Source organism: Leopardus geoffroyi, chromosome A1 (assembly GCF_018350155.1).
Source record: "Leopardus geoffroyi isolate Oge1 chromosome A1, O.geoffroyi_Oge1_pat1.0, whole genome shotgun sequence".
NCBI classification, from domain to species: Eukaryota; Metazoa; Chordata; class Mammalia; order Carnivora; family Felidae; genus Leopardus; species Leopardus geoffroyi.
In genome coordinates this window covers 226,452,186-226,473,882 of record NC_059326.1, presented here as the reverse complement: position 1 = coordinate 226,473,882, position 21,697 = coordinate 226,452,186, and the positions used below count along the sequence as shown (strand labels likewise).

The window sequence follows — 21,697 nt, the reverse complement described above, 5'->3', positions numbered from 1 at the left end:
ATTTAATCCCACTTAAGAACAGTTTAGAACCAGTTTCAAAAAATGGACACATTTAAAAACATTTTTTTAATGTTTATTTTTGAGGGGGGGAGGGGCAGAAAGAGAGGGAAACACAGAATCCAAAGCAGCTCCAGGCTCTGAGCTGTCAGCACAGAGACTGACATGGGGCTCGAACTCATAGACTGAGATTATGACATGAGCCAAAGTCGGATGCTTAACCAACTGAGCCACCCAGATACCCCAAAATGGACCCATTTTTGACTCCTTAATTGCCACTACTTGAGGACAGGAGCATGGTTGTATAAGAAAGATCAACTAAATGAGACTGTGGTCCAAGATACCCTTTGATGCATAATCTTTGCTGGGGTGTCATAAAATGCATTAATCTTCCTGGCTTATTTTTCCCAACCTACCCCAAATTTAAATGCTGAACATTTAATGGAAAGTTAGATATGAGTATAGAGGTCAACGCTTGAACACGTAAATCATTCCCCCATTGCTGAATCTTGTTAATATGAATCTTGAAAAAATAAACATGAGTGATTACTTCTTTGCGTAACGAATGCTTTTTGTTGAACTGAACTATATGTGGAACTTAAAGAAAAAAAATGCAAAAATATGAAACTTAGAGATGAAAATTGAAAGACAATACATATGCCCTCACTGAAGTCACTAGACTCACACAACAAAGCCATCAGAAATTGGTGTCTTAAAAGCCAACTGGGGACTACAATGTCTTGATTATATACGGGGATTTTTGTGAAAGTGTATTTGCAGTGTTGCCCAAATCAGAACAAATAATGTAAAGAAATATCCCACATAAAATGCACTTACATCTATAAAAAATAAGTTAATTTTTCTATTGTAAATTATATATATTACATAAATATGTATGTACGTTGTATATATGTATAATATGTATATCTTATACATATATACATAAATTCACAGAACCAAGTTGAGGATGGCAGGCTAATCACGAAAGCATAAAGTTCAGGAGCCCAAACACTCAAACTGTTGGTAATAAAATCTTCTGTGTAAGAAATGTAATAAGAATAAAAATTACTCACAAAGTTCCCACAGCATGAAAACCCTTGCAACTAGGCGCTGGCTCATTCCCAAATACTGATGATCTGACCCACCCCAACTGATGATCTGACCCACCCCAAAGCAGAGTATGTAACAGTACACATAAAGAAATGATTATTAGAATAGCGAAAACCCTACGTGATTGCTTCTCTGAGAGCACACAAAAGAAAATTCACAGCGTCTGTCTTATGACCCACTCACTACTCTCTATGTCCTCCCGTCTGCTCAAGGAAATCTGCAGTCCTCAGCTTTCACGCAAAGAACACAGTGGGGCTGGATCCTCAGGGGCTCCTGGATCATCACTGATGTCGATGACATCACTGCCTGGTGGTAGAACGAGATGGCAAAGCCAAATTTCATTAAGGAGTATAATAGTTTACTAACTAGTGGGGAGTGAAGCACACTGTTTTCTGAAAGGTCTTGACATAGGTTGAATTTGCTTCCTGACCTACCACCTCTATTTCAGTTAATGGCCATCCCCTGAGTCAATTAAGCTAAAACCTTGGAATCACCTAGACTCCTCTATGCACTAAATTCTGCTAGTTCTATCTTCTCAGCAAATCCGAGATAAACCCATAAGACAGAGAATTCTCCAGAAGGATCATGCTCCTACATTTTCACAATGAACTATTATTAAATATGCTTCCTGATCCATATTCTCTCATAATTTCTTCTCTGGCCCACTCGGAATTAATCCTTCCCTCCTACCTTCTGCCATTCCACACAGGAAATACCTGCCCTGTTTTACCTACTACTGGTACTGGAATCATTTGTTTATATGCGTGTGACTTCAATCAGCTGTGTGATCTCTGAGAACAGAGACCTTATTCTCACTTCAATGCTTGAAACATAGTAGAAACTCAATAAATCTTTGCGAGATGGGAGGGGATGAGAAAGAGGTGAGCAGGCATCCCTAGAATGTAAAGGGGAACAAGGGTCAATTTAAGTCTAGTCATGAAAGTGCCACTAAAACAAAGTGTTCTTTAAACTGGTAGAGTAATGGGGCACCTGGGTGGCTCAGTCGGTTAAACGTCTGACTCTTGGTTAGGGCTCAGGTCATGATCACAGGGTTTCATGAGTTCAAACCCTGAGTAGGGCTCTGAGCTGACAGCATGGAGCCTGCTTGGGATTCCCTATCTCTCCCATTCTCTCTGCCCCTCTCCCACTCTTGCGAGCTGTCTCCGTCTCTCTCAAAATAAAAAAAAAAAAATAAAATAAAATAAAATAGCAGAGTAATATCTTAAGATACCACACTGAGACATGCACTCTAAGACTAGAGATGAAAAAAGTTTAGGAATCGGGGCCCACGTTCCATACATACTTGAGCATATGTACAGGTACACACACACACACACACACACACACACACACACACACACATGGCCTGGCAGGGGGTAGAAGAGCTAAAATTCTTCACTGGGACTCATTTTCAGTCCAAGTAAATTGTAGCCAACTCCCCCAAGGTCTTGTTGACCTGGTCATCAAACATCTGCCTGAATCAAACAATCATGAACCCAGCTGCTCATAAAATGACCACGCTCAGGCTGAAAGCCTAAGCGACTTATATGCATTTGTCTCTGCTATTTCCAGGCAAAACAGGGAGACTAAAAGAGATGCTCCCCATTCATCTGACCACTTGCTGTTCTAAGAAGCCAATCCATCAACGAATGATCTTAATGATTTCTCTTATTTCTTAGTAAATAAGAAACTCCTGATCTTTCAATCTTTACTAGTCCTGCCTCTCGAATCCACCTTTGGCATAGTCACAGAACATTCCTCAAAAGCTGCAAACTTTCTTACATGTTATAAAATACATGATATGTTATTTTTTTAAATTTTTAACATTGATTATTAACTTTTGAGAGAGAGAGACAGACAGAGTGTGGGCAGGGGAAGGGCAGAGAGAGAGGGAGACAAAGAATCTGAGGAAGGCTCCAGACTCTGAGCCATCAGCACAGAGCCCACCGCCTGCATTGAGTTCATGAACCATGAGATCATGACCTGAGCCCAAGTCAGGTGCTTAATTGACTGAGCCACCCACGCACCTCAAAAAGTTAATTTTTTTTAAAGGATTAAAAGAATTCACTGGAGAGAAGAATTGTTATATCATCTAAGCTTCTACCCAAAAGTGCTTAAGAAAAGTCACCTAATGAATATGGTTATTTCAATAAAAGAAATAAAAGAATTAGTCCGATGTCCTTATAAATGACAAAGGTATCCTAGAGCCCTCCTATAACTGGAAGCATGGATTAGAACTCGTTTAATTTCAGCCGAACACAACTTCAAGTCTGCCTTCAAATCATGAACCGATGAAACACCTTGTAGCAAAGGGGTAACATCATGTGTCATGGGATCAGCAGTGGACAAACGCAGTCACTGAATTTCAAAATTAGAAAATACTGGGTATGATTTAATCTAGCCCTTTTGCTTTGGGGGATGAGGGCTCTGAGTCTCACAGAAGTGACATGGTTGGCCCAAGTGTCCACAGTTAGTTAGTGCTGGAGCCCAGAACCAGAGCCAGACCTTTGATGGCTGGTCCAGTGTGCTTGCTCTGTAAGAACTCAGACCCCAGGAACCATCCTTGGCCAGAGCTAGTCCACACTGGTGCCTCTTTGGCCCAAGGGATATGATACTACGAAGTAGATAGAATCAAAATCTCTTCAATAACACCAGAGCCTAGGATGGTTAAGTTCTCCTCTGGTCTTTATCTTAAAGGGCACACGACAGCATTGGGAAGGATTACAGTGACCTTCACAATTTATGAAAGTAACTCCACAAACCCCAGTGTAATAGTATTGTGTTAAAAAGTCCTACCAATGTCCATTTGCTGTGTTAAAGCTTTTAGAGTTAGAAATCTACTTTGGTAGATTTCCATTTGTTTCCCACACTCTAAGATATGGACTAAAAACAATTCTGGGCGCCTGGGTGGCTCAATTGGTTGAGCATCCGACTCTTTTGTTTTGTTTTGTTTTAAGGTTTATTCATTTTTCAGAGACAGAGAGAGAGCGTGAGCGGGGGAGGGGCAGAGAGAGAGAGGGAGACACAGAATCCAAAACGGGCTCCAGGCTCTGAGCTGTCAGCACAGAGCCCGACGCTGGGCCCGAACTCACGGACGCCGAGATCATGACCTGAGCTGAAGTCAGACACTTAACCGACTGAGCCACCCAGGCGCCCTGAGCATCCGACTCTTGATTCCAGCTCAGGTCATGATCCCATGGTTGTGGGACGGAGTCCCCGAGTCAGGCTCCGCACTATGCAAGGAGCCTGCTTGAGATTCTCTCTGTCTCTGTCTCTGTCTCTGTCTCTCTCAAAATTTTAAAAATTAAGAAAAATTTAAAAACATAGTTCTAGAAGGAGACTATTGGTGGAGACTATTTTCCTGGTGGCAAGTAGAAACAAACACAGCTAATTTTCCTTCTTCGCCAATGGACAAACTGTCTACCGCAAACTCACAGAACACAAGTTTATTAATCTCTAGAGTAGATCATATATGTATTGGTTGTTCTATTTCTCAGGGTGAGAATAAGACTTAAAAAGATCTAAATCGAAATATCTAGTTACAACTCTATTTATCGTTGTGACTTGTCATAGGCTAGCTCATCTTTGTTGGCTTTGTTTTTCATTTCTCTTAAATCATACAGGCAGTGGGTAAAAATTCCAAACAAAAGCTACCACCTAAATAAACATAAATAAACTTTCTAACTCTTTGATGTCATTCACACATCAGTAAGATTTTTGTAATTGAAAATATTAATGGGATTTTTAACCTGAATATAAAAAATGCTCAGACCTTAGCTTTCCTTAATATTCTATTCTGTGATCTAGCAACAAAATCCAAGGGTTAGAGGGGATTCTTTACATACATAATTCTTATCAGGCAATTGTTTCACTCAGATCAATCAAAAGAAAGAGATCGCTTTGGGTATGCTGTATTAAATATTTCCCATTCTCCACTGTTTCTGTATGTTCTGTATGGGTCCATTAATTTAGAATAAATGAGTAAAGACTTCACAAAATAGCTACATTACTTTGGGCTTTTAGGGAAAATTTTTCTCCATTTCTGATCTAAAATCAGATCCCCCATACCTCAAATAAATATTTATTCCTGTTGTTATGCCTTAGGTGTTTGAGACAGCAACTCAATGTGGTTTCACTTCATGAATAAACAACAACATTTTGTAAATTAGCTATTCAAGCTCAGCATATAAGAAGGGGTACCGACTAAATAATAAATAGAATTGACCGGATCACATAAATATTCTTACACAGGCTCTGGGAGCGACAAGGTCTGGATTCCAATGTCGGGTCCCTCTTCCAATCCGGGTGACCTTGGCAGAACTACTTAATGGCGCCTTAAGTTTTCTCATCTCTGAGATGATACAGTGGCAGTACCTACACTTAGTGGAACAATGTGGGGGTTAAGAGTGACATTTGAGGAAAAGTACCTGGATTAGAAAACATAATCTTACCTATCATTGGAGATCATCGTTTTTAAAACCTTATTTCTACCTATTTGGAGGCCCCTGAAAACACATATGGGCTTCGTTTCTATGCTCATCTCTGTGGTTCCTCATGACCCAAGTTTGTCTCCTGCTCCCTGTCAGCAAACCCATAGTCCCCAACCTGCCGTGATGTGCACATCATCTAGAAGAATCTTCATGTTCACATTTCTCTTCAGTAAATAAGGTTCTTTGCTGCAAAACAGTCGTAAGTCAAGAGATCCCTAAAGAGGCGGGTGTCAGTTCTGAAGAACAATCTCCAGGTTTTTAGGTTAGAGGGCCTGCCTCTTAGTGCCCTGGGTCCCATTGCCACGCAGTCTAGTCTGATCTGTCCTCCCGGGAAAACTTCCTGTTCTCACACCGAGGTGACCCTATCTCACACTGGCCTAGGGACACACTCAGATTTCTCTACGGTTGATGCAGCCATGCGTGAGCCTCGTTGTATTTAAAGTCCCACAACTACTCTTCGGGAGAACAGTAAAGTCACACAAAAGAAAGAGTCAAGTTGCACAAAACACACGTATGGCCACGTGAGCCTATGGTGCGGCCACAGGAGATTTCCTCTCCTGGCCCCTCAGCCGCTCTCAACAATCACAGATGATCTGTCCCCTGGCTCCTGGCTCCCCTAAGCCCCCTCAACACACAGGACTCCAGGCCCATGTGGACGACCTGACCTAATGTACATGCCCCTTGCCCTCTGCTGCCCCTCCTTCACTCCAGCCTGGGGCCCTTCCCTTCCAGAAACCGCTCCAACTGCTAGCTTTGAAACTCTCCCACCCAGTGCGGACAACCACCTTCCAGGGCTTCTTACCCACGTTCTTCATCTCAATGCGTCCTCTTCTACCTCCTGAAGACCCCCCCGCCCTGATCTGCCACTTCTTTCTGGCTTTGTTTCCTCCCCCAGTACTGAGAAAGCACACCCCACCCTGTAATCACTCTCCCGACACGGGGGTGGGGGGAGGGCAGTGAAAAGGTAAGGTCCACGTTGTTGCTGCTTCCTCTCTCTGCAACTCTGCATTACAAACCCCCTCTGAGCCCAGCCTCATAGTTCACCTCTCTGCACCTGCTCCTCATCCCTACTGGGTAAAAACACAGAGTCACATGGCTGTGCAGACTGGGGGCACCTTGCTCCAGCCTCTGGGTGGGGGGGGGGGGGGGGAGGCGCTCCATCATACCCAGTGGTCCTTAATGCTCCAAAGCCCTCCACCGCCGAACTTCATTTCTAAAGCTCCCCTCAGACTCTTCCCCATGCTGCCTCTTCTCCGTCTCAGCAGATTGTCTCATATCCCTCTGCCTGATTTGCATGTCTCTGTGTTCCTCAAACTGCTGCTCTTCTCGCCCAGATCACCTTCCCCTGCAGCCAGTGGCTTCAAGTACCAGATACAAATCTCCAGCTCAAATTTCTATCCTGAGCTCCAGACCGCTATATGCAGCCACTGCCTGGCCCTATCCACTCGATTCCTCAGAAATTCTGCAAAAAGAAAATGTTCAAACAGCACCTATCCTCTTTCTCTCCCATCTACCAATCAGCCTCTGTGAATCACACTTGATGGTCCCTCTCCCTTACCCATGACCTCCACCCCTGCCTCCACTGATCTGATCCCCGTTATCTGGAGATTAACCTCTTTGAGTTCCAGCAGCTGCCTATCAGCCCTGATGTCAGCCTAATCCTTTGCCTGGATTATTATCTTCTTGCCTTCCCAGCATGCCCACCACACTCCCCTGACCCCTTTAACGTCCCCTGCTACCAAGGCTCTTTCTTCACTGTCAAGCTGACCAGTCACAGGCGGCAGACCACCCTCCAGGGGCTCCCTGAGCTTTCACGGTTCCGTCCCAAATCCATGCTCCAGCCACAGGGTCCTGCTAGATGATCACACCTTATTTCCTCACTGCTACTCCCCAGCAAGCGTCTTTTGCTCTTGTCACGCCAAATTACACAGGAGTCCTCCAAAATACATGTTTTCATGTATTGACAGGTTCAGGCAGCTGCCTCTCTCTGGCCCCCTTCGTGTTCTTCTTTAGACTTGAACTCAAGATTTCTTCCTCCCCACAGACTTTGCTGCCTCTAAGTATGGTTAACCAACATTCTCCCACCTACTCTCACATGTATTTGTCTCCTGACACTTTTCATGTTGCATTTTAATTGCTTAGCTCCCTGGCCCTCTCCAGCAGCTGGAGAGCAGGGAGCGTGTCAGGCTGCATAAAGCTCTTCTGGAAAGGGCCAGATAGGGGCGCCTGGGTGGCGCAGTCGGCTAAGCGTCCGACTTCAGCCAGGTCACGATCTCGCGGTCCGTGAGTTCGAGCCCCGCGTCAGGCTCTGGGCTGATGGCTCAGAGCCTGGAGCCTGTTTCCGATTCTGTGTCTCCCTCTCTCTCTGCCCCTCCCCCGTTCATGCTCTGTCTCTCTCTGTCCCAAAAATAAATAAACGTTGAAAAAAAAAAAAAAAAAAGAAAGGGCCAGACAGTGAATACTTTAAAGGCTATGTGAACATTATGGTTTCTCAATGATGAAGTTGTAACTACTCATCGATGGCACATAAATGAATGGATATGTCTGTATTCCAATAAAGCTTTACTTATGGGCACTGAAATTTATATTTGATGTAATTTTCATATGCCACAAAATAATAACCTCCTCTAAATATTTTTTAAATCATTTCAAAAGGTAAAATCCATTGTTAGATCATGGGCTGTTCAAAAACAGGCAGCAGACCCATGCTATTAATATCGCTATCCTGCACTCCAGGCTTACAACGACACAGTCAACACTTAGCAAATGTTGGCTCAATAGATGACGGGGACCCATTTGGCTAAATGGCCTCCAGATGAGAGAGATGGCTAAGAGCGTCACATTTTCTCTGGAGGAAACAGAAGTCAACAAGATCAGCATATTTGGTCTGTTGCTTTGCTAACTATGTCAATGTTTGCCCCAGAGAGCTTGAACTTTACAAGGGCAAAGGACAGGAAGGCAAGGGGTTGTGTCTTCTCTCCCTGAGGAAGCCCAAAGAGGTAATTCGCTTTGAGAGTCCATCGCAAGCGCAGCATTGAAGGGCGAGTACCAAAAAACAAGTTCCCTTCTATTTTATTTCCTGGGGCTTTAAAGGCAGCAGTATCTCTGATAACCAACTATGATAATAATCTTTAGAGAAATTCGTAAACATTAGTATGATTAAGGCATAGAAAAGCCTTTAATGTGTACCTCCAGAGTAAAATGCTAATAATGGCATACTTTTCAAAGCATATAAATGATAAAGATTTGGTTTTCCTCTAACAATTTTGAATTACAAAGCACCACTCTGCCTCTCTGAGGGGCCTGGCCTCAGAGGTCAGAAAGCGAAGGATCAGATAGGAGGCTGGGACTGGTGTGGGAGGATGCACTCCTGTTCCAGACTCTTTGGCGACAAAGTTGTGGCATTTCCTAGCGTATGATGCCTGCTAAGACATTCTGTATTCGGGAAATAATGATCGATACTTGTAAAAGATTCTACTCTGTTTAAGAAATGATTCCCATCAAGCTAGCAGCACCTGCAAATCTGGTAGTGGTCCTGGCTGCAGCAGCCGACCTGAGAACCCAGCCCTCTGCCTGGGAGGAAGTTTGAAGGGAAACCCAGAGGGGCTCCGGGCAAGAGCAGAAGGAGGCTTTTGTCCTCCCTGCCTCAGCAGCTGGGCCAAGTTTCGTAAGTAGCCAAATTGTGGCACCAGAGAGATACTGATCCCCAGTCAGATCACAGATCAGGGAATGGAAGCATGTCTTGAGAGCAGAGGTGGCTGATAGTCTTTTCCTGTCTTGGAGGGAAAATTGAAAATTGTGATAGGAAGATTAAAAAAGGAAGTACCGGGCTAGTCAACTTTCCTAGTTATTCTGCCAAACAGTGTTTAAGTTGAGCTGCTTTTTTTCACATGCCTTATGATTCACGCAGATGCTTCCACACTGGTGCTTCCTAGGAAACTCTGGGAGAGGAGAGCGGTGCCGCCCTCCCACACTCTGCCTTCCGCAGCCCAAAGCTCTGCCCGTAGCTCTGAAACAGCCTCTGCGGGCCCACTTCGTGCTGAGGACCTACTGACGTTCAAAGCTCTGTTCTCTGGAATGATTCTGGTGGCTCAGATCCCAGACTCCGTGGTGCTGGTGGTGGTGACAGGGGTGTAGTGCCATGAAAGGCTGGATGTGAGCTCCCGGTGTTTTGTGATTTAAAAAAAAAAAAATCAACATATATTTGGAGTCTCAGGATCAAACTTACTGACAATTTTGAATGGGGTGGAGCTGCCCTGCTGGTGTGGCCCTGAGAAGAGGTGTGGAGCCTGTGGGTGGCTGACAGCTATTCTCCCCCATTTCTCGTAGAAGAGGCCCCCAGAACCACACTGGATTCTGCGATCCTGGCTCTCCTACTCTATCGGGCATCCTTCACCCCTCTGTGTAGGACAGAACCTACACAGGCCCTGAAGAATGCTGGTGAACGAGACTGTCCTCTTGGTAATTTTGCGTTTCTCACTAGAAACTATTTGATAGGTTTTATATTTATCCATAAATATTTTGTCTCTCTGCAGTGAGCCAAGGGCTGCACATTTTACAAACTTTGCCCAAATTTCTTTTTCAAACTCACTCATCTATACGGTTGATGACCCCGTGTGACGATCTAAGAATTGAAGGCTCTCCTGTTGTCTCCTGCAAACTCATTTTTTTTTTTCTGCTCCACATTACGGCATATTCCACCTTCCAATGCTAATTTCTTTCAAACTCTTTAAGTAAATATATGTTTTTCACCTAAAATGCTTTAGGAACTTCTGAATCATGCTGTGAACTGCCAGAGAGCATGGAAAATTTTAAACAAGAGATCGTCCAACAGTCATTTATATTTTGCTTGGAATGCATTAGAATTTTTCTTCCTTAGTTGATTTACTTTCTTAATCACGCTTTGCTTATGCTAATTGGTTTATATTTGTTGAAAACAAGCCACAGGAAGAAAGAAAATCTAAAAGCCTCATTTTAGAAAGAAACAACCCTGGCATGAAATACACAACTGGTGGGGCGCCTGGGTGGCTCAGTTAAGTGTCCGACTTCAGCTCAGGTCATGATCTCGCAGTCCGGGAGTTTGTGCCCTGAGTCGGGCTCTGTGCTGATAGCTGGGAGCCTGGAGACTGCTTTGGATTCTTTGCCTACCTCTCTCTCTCTCTCTCTCTCTCTCTGCCCCACCCCCCAATGGTGCTCTGTCTCTCTCTTTCAGAAATAAACATTAAAATTTTTTTTTAAATAGACAACTGGCCATCCTCAATGGGGAGAACTCATTTGTGGTAACCAAGAGTTTGATTATCCTGAAATTCTTGGTTAAAAGTCTTCACTTTTCCTCATACAATATCACAGAATTAGAAAATGTACATTTTAAGTTTCATGTCAATGAAAGGTTCAATGATGTGTTACTTTTAGCTGCTCTGCCTGGGGAAAAAAAATAGCACAGTGAAGCAGTATGGAAAGTAAGACAGAAATGTTACCTTAGCTTTTAAAAATGTAAACACGTGTCTCCGTGTCTCCGATATAATCAAGGACCATAAGAATATGTGGTATTTACTTATTTGAAGTTCTATAATGAAATGTGAGTACATTACCAACTGGTAACTCTATATCGTTTTCTTGTGTGTGCCCAAGAACCTTTAACTAGACAGATCAACTGTGAAAAACAGATTTTTTAAAAGGGCTATAATAATAACTACAAGAATTCATATGTATTTAAAAAAAATAATTAGGTTTCAAACAGAGTGAAATAAAACCTCACATTGGAGGATATGAAATTTCTGCAGAAGGAGCATTTTTCAGCACTGACGATATAATTGGTAGATTAAGGAGAAGATATTTTGATCTGATCCTCGTTCAAGTATATAGCAGGTTATTTTTTAAAATGCCCTAATCTCTGCAGTTTTCAAAAGCAGGACAAGAAAAACTACCATACTATACTTTATATCATTATTTCAAAGAGCTCTGAGAGGGATTTTTAGTTCCTGGTGGGTACATGTGTGTTTCCTCCACTCTGGATGTCTGTGCTTTAATTTGTTTATTTAATAGAGTAATACGGAAAACAAGCAATAACAGAGTCAGTACTTTAGCCACAGACCCAAGTGATAGAGGGAGGCAATTTTCCTTAAAGCAATTTCTGGGAGCACTTTCTGCATGAAAAAAAGAGACAGACTGAGAAGTGAAACTCCTTGAGTGTTAATGGTATCATCAATAGAACTGTTCTCGAGAGGCAGCAATCTTTGACCTCGATCCCATCTTGATTTCATTTTCAGAAAGACGAGGTGGGAGTAATCACAGGGCAGAGCTAGTCTATGTTCCTGCCCACCGCATCCCAAAAGACGCCACGCAGGACAGGCTGCATTAAGAGCACGGGTCCGTGTGGCCATTCTTATTTTCTTAGGTAAAACCGCCCCACAAACCTAAATAGTTACAAGAGACTTTAAGGAAAGCACTCTAATGGCATTAAATATAGCTCAAAGTACCAATGAAAATGTCAAAAAATGGATATCCATTTTTGGCAAGGCGTGGGAAGATGGGAATTCTCATATATCTGGGGTGAGTGCAATGTAAGTCAAATTTAGAGAGCCAAAATTAGAGAGCCGAAACGGGGCATGTGCTTACTACTCAACCCAGACTTTGCACTTCTTGGAATCCTGCCTACAGAAATACCGCTAGGCAGCACTGTGTCTAATGACAAAAATTGGTAACAACTTGAATATCCGTCAGTAGAAGTTAAGTAAACGGCTGTACATCCATTCTAATGGGGAAAGATCTCTAGGTCATGGTGCTACATGAAAATGACTATATTTTGAATAATACGAATAGTATGATCCCACTTATATTAAAACACCTATGTGTCTATGTACCCATACACATGTTAACCTAATGAAAAAGATCTGGTGGATATACACCAAAATGTTGGGGGAGGGGGACCTTTCTGCAAAGGGAATGACATAACAGGGCAGTGGGAGTGAAGTCTTTTTTTTTAACTTTATATATTCATAAAATGGGTTTATTTGAATATGTATATGTTTATACTATGTGGACAATTAAGAGATTTTTTTAAAAGAACAAAGTGATCCACGTTCTTAAATTTTTTTTAATGTTTTATTATCCATAGATGAGAGAGAGGGAGACAGGGTGCGAGCAGGGGAGGGGCAGGGAGAGAAAGGGAGACACAGAATTTGAAGCAGGCTCCAAGCTGTCAGCACAGAGTCTGACACAGGGCTCGAACCCAAGAACCGCGAGGTCATGACCTGAGCCAGAGTCAGATGCTTGACCGACTGAGCCACCCAGGCGCCGCTTAAATTTTGTGGCCATAACCAGCCCCTTCCATTGGTATCTCAAGGAAGCTCAAAACATATTCCAGACATGGATTCGGCACTAATTTAGAGTGTTAATGAAATTAAGCATAAGCACTGCTATCCCGAGTTCAGGAATCCCACTAACTGGGTTCTAGTTTCATTTTATTGCTTTGACAGAAAATTGAACTCACCTCATCAGGTTCTACCAGACACTCAAATGACTTGGTAACTACTGCCCTCACTTTTTGGATGCAAGTTCATCAAATGACCTCCTTTCCTCATGGCTGACTCTGGGTCACTACTAAATGCATTCCTCTTACGGAACAAGCTTCCTCTGAATCAGTCAATGGAAGCGATAGCTTTTTAATTTCTCAATGTGCAGAGTATGGACTTAAGAACCAAATCCTGAGCCCAAAGCCTTCCACCATGCATTTGCTTTTCATTTCTGCGTTTCATAACCTTCCTTTGCCCACCGTGCAAATCTTCTTAGGGGGCTGCCAACACAAACGAGCTTGCTTTGACTATTGTCCCTAACTTACTGTCCCAGGCTAAAACATCTCAGTGATTTAAATCCTTTATATTAGTTTTCCTGGTACACAATTATAGTTGGAATGCCAAATATTTAAATACTTAAAAGAGCTCCCCCTGTATGATATAAAGTTACCTTTTTGTACTTCGATTTCCTTAAGACACATTTCCCTTTTATGGTTCTCCGTGGACCTCTCGACCACCACCCTCTGACCTTTAATATCTTCTCTTAACGATCTTCAACTCATTCTTACTTTCTCCATCTCTCTTGGCACACGGCCACTTTGTGATTTAGTAAATACAACCTGGTTATATAGGCGATGGGGATTGTGTTCATCGAACCCTTACACATTCAAGTTGAATCATCATCTAGGATCGGTACTGTCCAATATAATAGCCACCAGCCACATGTGGCTATTTATTTAAATTTAAGTCAATTTAAATAAAATGGACTTTAAAATTCTGTTTCTCTTTCTCACGAACCACATTTCAAGTGTTCAAGAGCCAAACATAGCTAGGGTTGGTGGTCCTGGACAACAGATACACTACAGTAAGTTCTACTGGACAGCCCTAATCCAGGCATTGCAATGACAATGGCACCTAGAACCCAGGGAGAATTCAAAACTTTAATAGCAAGAAAAAACTGAATCTCGGGAAAGCAGAAAATGTATCAATTAATCATGAATAAAAGCAAAAACCAAACCCACTATGTGTGGAAAGAAGTTAACGAATTGCCCTGAGTAAATACATTTTCTACAAATCTTTACATTTCTATTGAACAATCCAACAACAACCTCTTCCTAAGCATTACAAACACTGGCTGGATTATAACATTTGTTGATTCAGGAATAATCTACGGATTTTCCGAATTATTCTTTTTTTAAACAGAAGATTTATGAAGCTGCCAGCCTGTTCCTTCTCACTGAGGTATAAACAAGTTTGAAAAGCTTGGGCAAACAGGAATGTGGGAATGTTCCCAGGTACTTTAACGCCCTCCGAAAGGGGAGCCAATCTTACCTCCTCCACCAGTGACAAGGGGCCATCTCCCCACTTGCCATGCATGTACTCATCCATCAGCCTGCTTGGCTGTTACCTCCCCGTGAAACCTGCCTGGAACCACCCCCTCCTTGCATACAACATCCCAGCAGTCATGTCTCCCTGCTTTGCCCACCTCCTGTGCCTGCTTCCAGAACTGTGCACATTCCACCAGATTCTAATTACCTACTGACATGCCTGTCCTCTTGTGTGGCTGGGAGCTCCGTGGGGGTGGGAAAATGACCCACTCTGATTTGTATTCCCAGCACCTAGCACTGTGTCTGACACAAAGAAGGTTCTCAATAAATATTTATTGACCTGAGCAAACTGGGCTCAGAGGGTAACCTGCTTTCACCCTCAGACTCCTGCAGTCAGGGGGATTGGAGGTGTAATCAATGTAACCTACTTTGTTACCATCTACATGCAATTAACAGACCCTTGAATTAATTTGCCGGAGCTATTATTGGCTATGATCCAGTTGGTGTATTTGCTAACTTGGCTATAGTCGTTTCCCAATTTCTTGAGGAAAAAAATAAGATACTCTCTGAAAACGAACAAGGTTGTTTAACCTGAATTCTTTGACATTTTTCAAAAAAATACAAATAAATCCTGGGGCGCCTGGGTGGCTCAGGGGGTTAAGCGGCCGACTTCAGCTCAAGTCATGATCTCGCAGTCCGTGAGTTCGAGCCCCACGTCGGGCTCTGTGCTGACAGCTCGGAGCCTGGAGCCTGCTTCAGATTCTGTGTCGCCCTCTCTCTGACCCTCCCCTGTTCATGTTCTATCTCTCTCTGTCTCAAAAATAAATAAACGTTAAAAAAAAATTTTAAAAATATACAAATAAATCCTGCAAGGGTGAGATTTGGATTTAATGAGTTAGGTTGCAATGATAGGTTATTGTCATTATTTAAAACTTCAATAAAAATGCACTCTCCAAAGTGTAAGCCAGGAAAATGTTGATTGGTTTGTGTGCCTAAGAAACTTGACTTCATTAAATGGGCAAATACCCAGATTTCAAAAGGAAAGCCCACATATGTCCATATTCTGCCAAAAATCATTAGTCCATAGGCCTATGCGTTTAAAACCAAAATTTAATAATTTTGATTAAGAAACTGGCATTAGCAATCAAAATTTAAGGTAAGGTAACTTGGTACTAAATGCAAGCTTTGAAAACCAGGATAATGGGGGTGCATGATTCTGTCGGTTAAGCATCCTACTTCGGCTCAGAACATGATCTCATATGGTTCGTAGGGTCCAGCCCTGCACTGGGCTCTGTGCTGACAGCTCAGAGCTTGAAGCCTGCTTCAGATTCTGTCTGTCTGTCTCTCTTGCCTCTCCCCAGCTTATGCCCTCTCTCTCTCTGTCTCGCAATAGTAAATAAACACTAAAAAAAAGAAGAAAGGAAAGCCAGGATAATGATTTCCTAACCAGGATGTATAAATATACGTTCGTTTTTTAGTGCTGTAATGATATCAAAGCCAATGGGACTTTTTCCCTCCACGTTCGACTGGAAGCCTAATGGTTTCTTTGTTTTTCATCTCTCCTTTTCGTATCAACGGAATACCACATTTTATAACATTTATGGTGAAAAAAAATAAATACTATCTATCTCTGAATTTATTAAGGAATTTGTAGAACAGTTTTGTGACTCTTCTTTATTTAGAGCAATACCCTAGAGATTATATTTGTATAGAGATTTAGCATTTCCAAATGCTTACAAGTGCATTATCACATTTAATGCAAATTGTTCATACACATCATTAGCTCCATTATTCAGGCAACATCTGCTCGGTTTACATATTATTCATGACGTTTCCCCCCCACACACCTCCTTTTTCCCTTCCTGGCCTGCAATTTGATCATTTTCTTTCCTATTAGTCTTGTGCTAGTGACAAGGGAGGAAGGAGGAAGAGAGGAAATTCTGGCTAATCCTATTTTAAAATGTATAGGGTTCTTTTAGAAAAAGTGACTGAAGATATTTAAACTGCTAGTGAAATCAAGGCTCTAGTGAGCACAGGCATTAATGTGAATGATTTGAGTTGCTTTAATGTTTGTGACTTATTCAAATACATTTAATCTGTAACTTCCAATTAATAACATAATTGGTTCTAATCATGATTTCCTTGATTTGGGCCTGTGTGCTAGGGATTATTATTTCCATCCAGGACACGGAGAGAGAGAGTTGATTAGTCCCCGCGGAGGCCACGATTGGAAACCGAGTCACTGGATCCCAAATTGCACCATTCCCTGCAACCAGCGTCCCCCAAGCTTCGGCGTGCCTCAGAATCCCGGGGGCTTGTGATGCACAGGCGGCCGGGGGGCCCCAATCCTGAAATTTCTGATTTGGCAGATGAGGTGGAGCCTGAGAATGTGCACTTCTTAAAAAGCAGCGGTAGGACCATTGCTCTAAACCACGGCTGCCTCTCTCAGCTCTTTTTACGCCCCACCGAGCTGCAACCACATCAGAGCAGGGACAGTCCCCTCGAGACCGCGTGGCCCCCCTATGTGCCCGCCCCCCACTGCCAACCAGACACCATCACAGCGCCAGTGTGATAACTGCATAATTACACGCCACATAAATGCTGCATGAATCGGCTTCCACTTTCTCTTGGTTTTGGGGAAACAGCAGATCAGTCAAGAGGAATGTGCAAATAACCTTTTTTTTTTCCGTAGGGATCTGTTTAAGCCAAAATGTTTGCTCCTTTTTCTCTTCTAAGCCACTGAATGTATTAAGCAAAACAAAGAGGCACAGGTGATAGGAGAAACTGACCCCCAGCCCCCATCCCGCCAAGGAGTACTTTGTGCCCTCGAGGCACCTGAGTCACTTGACCACGAGGTAGGACCAGCAGGGGTCTGTCCCTCCTCTCCCCAAATGCACAGACCACCACCGTCACCAGTCAATGCTTTCCCAGCTTGGTGAAAGGGGGCTGATTTGCTCTCATGCCATAGAAATAAATGACCTTATTTTGCCCCCTCCCCAATAATTTCTTCCACTCTTCCTTCCTTTACCTTGCAAAACAAGTCACTTCAAATGGGCATTACGCTGTTAAATTTTTTGCAACAACTTGGGTATATAGACGCTATGCGTTTTGAGGAAAGCGGCCCGATTGTGACACCCCAGACAGTTAAGTACCTGGAGAACCGAGATCCCGTGAACCACAACGTTCTACCCCAGATCCCACTGGCAAAAGTAAAACAGCTGAAAGAAATTGATTACTGACAGTTTGTTAACGTTCAACGGCATGGTCTTACCTATGCACACTAGATCCATAAAACCATACATTCCATAGCAGATTTGAAAAAGGATGTCCTTCCTCTGCCACACTGCATAGGGGCTGAAGGCAGACCAGAGGAGCCAGGTCATACTTGCTATTAAGAACAGGGATCCTAGGATTACAGCAATCATCTGAACTTTCTCAACCAGTGTTATAGAAATGCTTTGCCACTAAAAGAAAAACAGAGGCATGTAAGAAAAAGGTGCTGTGTTCAATTCAAAAAGGAAAAAAAAAACACTTTCAGCCCCATGTTTCTCTTCATAATGTTAGACGCTTTTCGATCTGATCAGCCCCCAAATGAATTTTTCCATTTCATCCCAGCTATAAAAAATAGACAAGCAGATAAAGATTAATGAATTGCCTTAGCTTCATTATTTTCAGTAATTCACCGCTCTGCACATTTAATCTAGTTTTATTCCAGATAACAGTACTGCGAGCGAATGGCTGAGGAATATTTAGTACCTGGGATCACATTATTATCTTTCATGCATGCACAAAATTAAATATACTCCAAAGATATGCATTGAAGTCTCCTCTATTTGGAAACTTATTTTGCTTTTTAGCACATTTGGCTACTGCAAAAAAGGGGGACTGTCTCTTGCTTTTGCAAAAAAAAACATGTAAGAAACAAATACATAAGTTACATAAGAACATCAATGCAAAAGTCATTAAAGTAATACACTAGAATTCTAAAAGAACTATAAAATTGTACATTATCTGTTACTGGTACATTTCATATACTCAGATATTACTGAATTTTAATTATCTAGTGAGTGATCTGTGAAGCCATTTTTGTCAAGATTTTGAATTGGTAAACAAATGGAAATATCTTTGAAATTCACAAACCGTGTAAGTACCACACTAGTCAATGGGGAGAATAATTTGGTATCCTAAGTATCAGTATTTGTGAGGATTTTACAGTCCAAATGATCAAAAGTCTTTCAGGAGTGTTATCAACTTGAAAGGATTAATTAGTCATGTTCTCCCTTTTGCATAATTGAGACAGAAACAAGACTAGGATTGCTATTATGGTTTGTCAGTAAACAATGAAACTCAAAACAACCTGCACAATTTTATTCTGTGTGAAAGGGCTCTGGCTGTTGCAACATATGGCTTGTCAGAAGAATTCCTAAACAGTTTAAATAAGCTTTAAAAACAAATGAGCTTGAACAACCAGCATCCACTGGGTGAATCCGATATTTCCTTAAACTCTTTACTTACCTTAAGTCTGAATATGTGCATCCCAAATGGTAAGTCTGTCACTACCCATGACTCCCTCTTCTCCCTCATTGCTTCTGTCTCTCATCATAAATAATTTATACATTATATTCAAATATGCATTTTTACCTTGCATATTCATAGATATTATTAAACTCTACATTTATTAAAGATTAAATACAAAAATGCATATGAAACATTTAATTCTCTAGGGTCATTTATTTTTCTTTTAAATATTTTATTTTCTTTTATTTGTTTTATTTTAATCTTTATTTATTTTTAAGATAGAGACAGCATGTGAGCAGGGGAAGAGCAGAGAGAGAGGGAGACACAGAATCCGAAGCAGGCTCCAGGCTCTGAGCTGTCAGCACAGAGCCTGACGTGGGGCTTGAACCCACGAACCATGAGATCATGACCTGAGCCGAAGTCGGACGCTTAACCGACTGAGCCACCCAGGCGCCCCTTCCTTTAAAAATTTTATAACCAAATGACCATTCTGTGGAATTCCATAAGAAACGTATTTCTAATGATTTTAAGATGCAGATTCGATTATCGAAAACTGGCTTTTGCTTTACAATTCTGGATGAATAATAATTAAATTAGTCAATATGATTTTATCATTACAAATGAATCAATTTACTTCAAGCATGTATTTGAAGCTATTGTTTTGTTTTGCTTTTTTCTGGCTTCCTGACGTAATTTTAAACTGCCAGGCAATTGAATTTAAAGCCATTTTAGCAGCACCTGGGCAGCCTAGTCCTTTGAGCGTCTGACTCTTAGTTTCACCTCAGGTCATGATCTCACAGTTCGTGGATTAGAACCTCACATCAGGCTCTGTGCTAACAATGCAGAGGCTTGGGATTCTCTCTCCTTCTCTCTTTGCCTCTCTCCATCCCGTGCTCTCTCTCTTTCAAAAATAAATACATAGACACTGAATTTTTTTTTTAATTTGGCATCACCAAACAGGTGTGAAGTATCACTAGTTGTTGTTTTAGTTTAGTTTTGGTGCTCATTAAAGTTTTGCCTTAAATACCACAACACGGGAAGCTAAGTAGAAAATAACTTCCAACCAACATCCATCCCAGATGGCTGCTATCACATCTCTATGCATTATGGTGTTCTATCAATTTATTAATCATGTCAGATAGATGAGAACAAAGCATGCTTTTAAATCCACGAGGCAAAGGAACACAAGTGGTGTGTGTGTGTGTGTGTGTGTGTGCACGTGTGTGTGATTTTCATATGGTGAACAATATGTTCCAAAATATATAAGCCAGATTCACCGGAGTCTTGGGTAAGCAGCAGTAAGAAGGATTTATCAAAAGTGGTCTTTACTGATACCTATTTTCCTTTTTCAGGAATCCTTTATGTTCCAGATTCATTCCGTAATTTTAGTGGAATTAAATTTAGACAGCTCAATATTGTACAATTCATTATATTGAGCTTCAATTAGGCTTAGTAGTTAATTGATCCAAGACTGCCCACGTGGCAATTTAGCGAAACGTGGTGGTCATAGGCATATGCGCTGAGGTCCTACTAACCACTTAGATTTTGGTGAATTGATCAGGAGGGACGGATGAAGCTGAAGTGTTTCCTGGGACACAGGAAGTTGTGGTGGTTCACATCTGAGAGTCAGCATGACTGAGAGGGCTGAGAGGCCACTCCGGGTTGGGCAGCTTTTTTTTTTTTTTTTAAGTAGACTTCACACCCAGCCCAGAGCCCAATGCAGAGCTTGGACCCATGACCCCCAGAACAAGACCTGAGCTGAGATCATAGTCCAACACCTAACTGAATGAGCCACCCAGGAGCCCTGTGTTGGGAATCTTCTGACACATAAAACTTAACTATTTCCTGGCAGGGAAGGAGAATGAGTGAATGGACAGACTTACCAGGAATAAGAACCATTGATGTTGCACACTTGTTTGGTGACACCAAATTTAAAATGGCTTAAAATTCAAATACCTGGCAGTTTGAAATTAAGGTGTTTAAAATTACGTCCAGAAAGCCAGGGAAAAAAAAGAGCATAACTCTCAGTTCTCATACCCTGAGATGCTTATTTGTTATTATCATAGAAATTATTTTGTGTTGTGGAGATAAGAAATAAGGTCAGAAATAATGTTGAGGCTTTGGAAGTTTATTTCTAAAGAAGGAAACACTGCTCAAACGCTATAAAAAGCTTCCTGAAATTTTTGGTTTTATATCAGTCCGCTAATGCAAATATGCCAATGAGTCTGAAAGGGCGTCGATGTTCTTCATATACTGATGATCCTTAAAATTAGCACCATTTATCTGAATAGCTAATGAGGGCAAGCCAGTATTGAAACCAAAATCATTAAACTGATTATGAACATGGGGATTTTCCCTTTGAACGCTGATGTCATCTTGGCAATTTCTTTGCCCGTTATATAATGTTCTTATTATTGTTACCATTATGCAAAAAAGTGGGATTGTTCACATTCTTCCCCTAGGAAAAATAATGTTGCTTTCCACCGCTAGGAAACACCCACCTGGCGTCTTTGCCCTAGAAGGCACACATTATCTAACGGGCTTAGCCTCAAGAAGCTGTGTTAATGGACCATTAGCTTAGACAATAAAAATAGAGGATGAGTCTCTCGAGGCTATCCCAATGGTATCCAAGGCTTGGATTTCAGTCTGTAAGACATTTCTGATATTTGAACAGAATTTGTCAACTGCTGAACATACTTTTCACCTCTAAAACTTAATATGTAGCCATATGTAATATGCG

At 41.9% G+C, this 21,697-nt stretch overlaps 1 protein-coding gene across 1 annotated transcript in view; it reads right to left on the bottom strand.

Annotated features, from left to right (window-relative positions):
- Nucleotides 1-21,697, bottom strand: part of MARCHF11 (membrane associated ring-CH-type finger 11) — a 109,742-nt gene that overhangs the window by 12,339 nt on the left and 75,706 nt on the right. The window contains exon 3 of the mRNA XM_045441644.1: nt 17,711-17,903. Within this exon, the coding sequence (XP_045297600.1) occupies nt 17,711-17,903 (193 nt within the window). The remainder of the gene's footprint in view (nt 1-17,710; nt 17,904-21,697) is intronic.